The 4,521-nt window shown below is 35.4% G+C and overlaps 1 protein-coding gene across 1 annotated transcript; it reads left to right on the forward strand.

The window, feature by feature from the left end:
• Positions 1 to 2,044: 2,044 nt before the first annotated feature.
• LOC103311163 (nuclear cap-binding protein subunit 3-like) lies at positions 2,045 to 4,490 on the forward strand (the record flags this gene model as incomplete). Its single annotated transcript, XM_008190732.1, has 8 exons — positions 2,045 to 2,188; positions 2,256 to 2,353; positions 2,411 to 2,553; positions 2,634 to 2,800; positions 2,865 to 3,033; positions 3,117 to 3,305; positions 4,056 to 4,248; positions 4,315 to 4,490. Coding segments are annotated over exons 1-8 (1,279 nt in total), but the record flags the coding sequence as incomplete, so codon positions are not given.
• Positions 4,491 to 4,521: the final 31 nt, after the last annotated feature.

Here is a 4,521-nt window from a genome sequence, read left to right on the forward strand (position 1 = left end):
CACGAGGCTGCGTTGAATAATTTTGCACTTGGAACGCAGTTTATAAATTGTTGGATTGAGCTCCTCTACTTAATAATTCCCAATTCGAGCACTGGTTATAACATGATATAAATATAAATACAAAATTCATACTTCTCAAAAATAAAAAAATATGTGTGTTGATAATGTCGAGGTTGGTAATGGCTGAAATTTTCCAAACTTTAAACCGCAAGGAACAAAATCCAAAATACAATGAAAAGGTCTCTTGTCATTTTTCGTTTGGAGCAATATTTCTGGTAGAAAACGTCGTCCGTAATTATTTAATATTATAAAATCGTGAAATCGTACGTTTTTTCTCCTTTAACCACTTTTATTTCGAGTACCGTTTCAAAAATCGAAAAATGACCTCTCTAAAGTATCAGCTCAAAAACATTACCTTTCAGAAAAGATGCAACACTTTATATTTTTGAGCAAGCTTAGGGAGAGGAAAAGTGTTTACAGAATAAAAAAGAAATAAACATCATTGTAAAGCCCGGTCCAGACCAAGAAACATTTGTAGGAAACATATGTTTCTGACAATGTCGTCGACAAATATTTATGTTACCGCTTATGAATCAGAATCTAAAAAAATCATTAATCTTCTTGTTAGTATTATCTGTTAGTGCTGTAACAAATAAATAGGCCGTCGTATTTCGGTTTTTCAGTTTTTGTTACTGGGGCACGACCATGGATTTAAGATAGTATCGTGGACATGACTGGTACTTGGAGTTTAATTCTAGTGACGTTTTTGTAATCACCAATTTTCTTTATTTTGTGAATAAAAGGTAAAACAACTAAACGGTAATAGAGGTAACCAGTAACGAAAAGTGCAATGATCGCTACTCGCTAGTCGCTAGTAAAAAGCACGATTTCAGATTACCATTTACGATTTAGGGCCGTTCTTACAATGTCCGGTAAAGTGTCGGTTAACGCTAATCGACTGATAACAGATTTTATTACCGGCAGAATTCGGCCGGTTAAGTTTAACCGGATATTGTAAGAACGGCACTATACTTGACAAAATAGTTATCTAGTTTGTCATGGTATACAGCACGAACTACTACATGTAGTAGTTCGTGGTATACCACAGATATATAATACAATGTTATTATATATCTGTGTGGTATACACTATACAGACTGTATCTGTGACCTGTGTTACATGTGTTACCATGTGACGAGTGACGAAGTGACATTCGTGCGGTGGTATCATTGTCTGTTTTCAGTAATCAGAGATAACGCGCGCGGCCACTGGCGACGGGATTCCGAATTACTACCAACACGACGGGCAGAAATTCACCCATTATATATTTATATCGTTCTAGTCGATTTATGAATATAATAATAATGAAATAATACCGAATAATACTGAATGATATGTACAAATTAAAGCTGACCGAGAAAGCGATCGCAAAAGAATCTATTCCGAATAACATGTCTAAAGGTAGCAGGACGGGAGTTGGGCGTCGTATGGTCGTCGTATCGTACCCGTTGCCGTATTAAGTCGTTTGTCTGTCCATGATAAAACAATTCAATTGTTTTATCATGCGGACGTCGTAGTCACGACGGTCATAATACAAAGTTGTTTTTGACAGCAAGTGACAACGGTACGACTTATTAAGTCAGACGCATTTTTTTTAGAAGCCCAAACGAAATGATGCGCAATATACGTCTTATACTCGTAGAATATAACTCTAATATAACGTAGATATTTTACACGACGCCCGCTCGTAGTATCTATTTTCTATTGGTAATCTGTATTATCACGATTCGCGGTGCTCAAATTCCGACCGTAGCAAACGACTATTTTTTCTCAATTATTAATTGTCATTGATAACGGCTCTGTCGTTAGTCGCTGTCCGAGTGAGAGGGTGAGAACTGAGAACTGAGAAGCTTACCGTAGTACGATCTGCTCGTGTCCGTTTGACGTCTCCGAAAATGCGTTAAAGCGAGGACGTAGTTGAAAATTTGAGGAGGAGCAGCTGGAACATCAGGAACAGGAGTTCTTATTTTATTCGACGGTTACGATGGCGGACAGTGATACCGATGATATCCTGTCGGAGGGTTTCCTGGAACCTGGCGAACTATTGGACAGCGACGACAATCAGCCAGCCGACAACAGCACGTCGGCGCGGACCAGCCAGCCGATGGCACAGCTCAACAGACCCAAAGTATGTGCCTCGTTTTATGTTTGCCTCATACATAATTACATACTGATCCTGATGTGTTCCCTATCAGTTGAACAGAAATACGTTCCAAGCAGCCACCGCGTCCAATGCGGATCAGCAGCTCACATCAGACATCACAGACAAACAAGTCCAGTATATTCTAAACAGGTATGTTATGGTAGATTTTTTAGATTTTAGTAAGTCAAAGTGTGTTTTGCTTTCCAGTCTTGGCATGAACAAAAACAACAAAGACATTCAGCTGAATGCTTTACATTTGCACGGAGTCATGGGAATGACCACCAAAGATATAATCGATTATTTTGATAAATACGATCCTAAATTTTTGGAATGGGTATCAAATTCTGAATGTTAGTAGATTGTTTGTCCTACCTTGAGCATTTCTATACATGTTTTATTTTCCATCACATTTTTTTGTTGGTATTTTTAGGTAATGTTGTATGGCTGGATGATCGAATGCCCACTAAGGCGTTATTGGACTTAACTCGACCGATACGCGAGCTAAGACATATTACGTCTGCAGTTAATGATGAATTAAACAATGAACATGGAGCTTTAAATGAAAATCAAAATGATGACCACATGGATCAAGATGACGTAAGAGCAAATTCATATTTAAAAAATTGTATTTGTTATTTTGTCATGTTTTATGTGATTGTAGGTATTAGTATCAGAAGATTATGTCAGCTGTGTGGGTTACGAGTTGCCTCCAGGTATGTGGCGAAAAGCGATTAAGCCACATGAAAAATCCAAGTGCATATTGATGAGATACAGTACCGTGTATGACAAACAAGATGTAAAGAATAAAAGTGCTGATGTAGAAGACGGAGGTCTCACTAATATAAATATTTTAAATTATTTAATATACATGAGTATACAAATAAGCTTATAAAATTTAATTTTTTTTTTCTAGATTATGAATTATTTTCCCACGAAAGTCGTAAACGTAAGTTTATACCAGTCATCAATCATCCCGATATTGGAGATGAAATGTTGAAAGACGATGTTCGGTGGAAATTGGCCAAAAATCCAGGAATCAATACTTGGACTGCAATAGCCAAAACTTGGAGCCAATATGACAATGCTATGGATAATGCTAAATGTATGTTTTTTGTTTTTTTAGTAGTAGTGTTAAAGGTTAACCACATAGTCACTTTTGCTTTAATCAGTTTAACTCTTAGGAAACAATTTATACTTTTATGTCAGGTTTTTCATGCAATTTCGGTTTTTTTTTGTGAATTTTCCCTTTAGTATCCTACAAATATATTTTTAAATCCAGAAAAAATATGATAAATTAAAATATAGTGTGACACGGTGGTTAACTGCAGTTGCTAATGTATGCTGCGGTCAAGCATAATCTGGCATTATTAGCTCACGGATGTGTGACATAATTGTATTTTTCAGTTGAAATAATGTTTGATATGAGAGTATCCTGAATAAACAATCTTATTATATTCTTAGTATATAAAATAATAATAAGCACTCATCAAAAATTTTAAATTAACAGAATATTTTATTGCCTAAATAGAGTTTTTGTTCGGATGGATTTTCAACATTTTTAAATTGACAAAATGAATATTAACATTATGATTTTATTTGAAGAAAAAAGTCAGCAGTGGCTTTTAGAATTTTTTTTTTTGTTCCTTGAGTATGAGCAACTTATAAATAAACATAATATTTGTTAAAAATTAAAATATATCTAGGAATGATAATAAAACATTTGATATAGGTACCTAACATTTAAATAAAATAATCAGCTTCATTCAGAGTAACCAATTATTACTAATGTAATGTCTTATAACATTTTATTGTATACATACATAATTGGTATGCGTGTGGTTAATCATTGTAGACAAATCCAAAGTACGCACTCCATCACCACCACCGCCCACATCATCATCAGGTGCAGCTAGTGAAGACGACGACGATGATGATTATAATGATGCTAGGTATAGAGAAAGCAAAATACCAAGAATGCGTATGTATGCAGACGATGAGACACAAGCTACTACAAGAAAGCGTTTGAATTCAAGTTCAAATTCAAGGTTTGAATAACAAGAAATAATGTACATAAATAAAATCATCATTTATATTTTATTCCTTTTTATTAGACATCAAGTAAATATAGCCAACGACTTGCGAGAACGTCTCAACGGACGTTTGGTGTCTGCCAAAGTAGCAAAAGCAATTCGCGCTGCTAAAGCGCATCAGTATCTTGATGATGAGTCGCTTGAAGTAGATATTGAAGATGTTAATGATGAGGAATACACTGATATTCCATTTAGCCGTGCAACTCGTCGAGATATTCCACGCCGCCA

Source organism: Acyrthosiphon pisum, unplaced genomic scaffold (assembly GCF_005508785.2).
Source record: "Acyrthosiphon pisum isolate AL4f unplaced genomic scaffold, pea_aphid_22Mar2018_4r6ur Scaffold_875;HRSCAF=1336, whole genome shotgun sequence".
NCBI classification, from domain to species: domain Eukaryota; kingdom Metazoa; phylum Arthropoda; class Insecta; order Hemiptera; family Aphididae; genus Acyrthosiphon; species Acyrthosiphon pisum.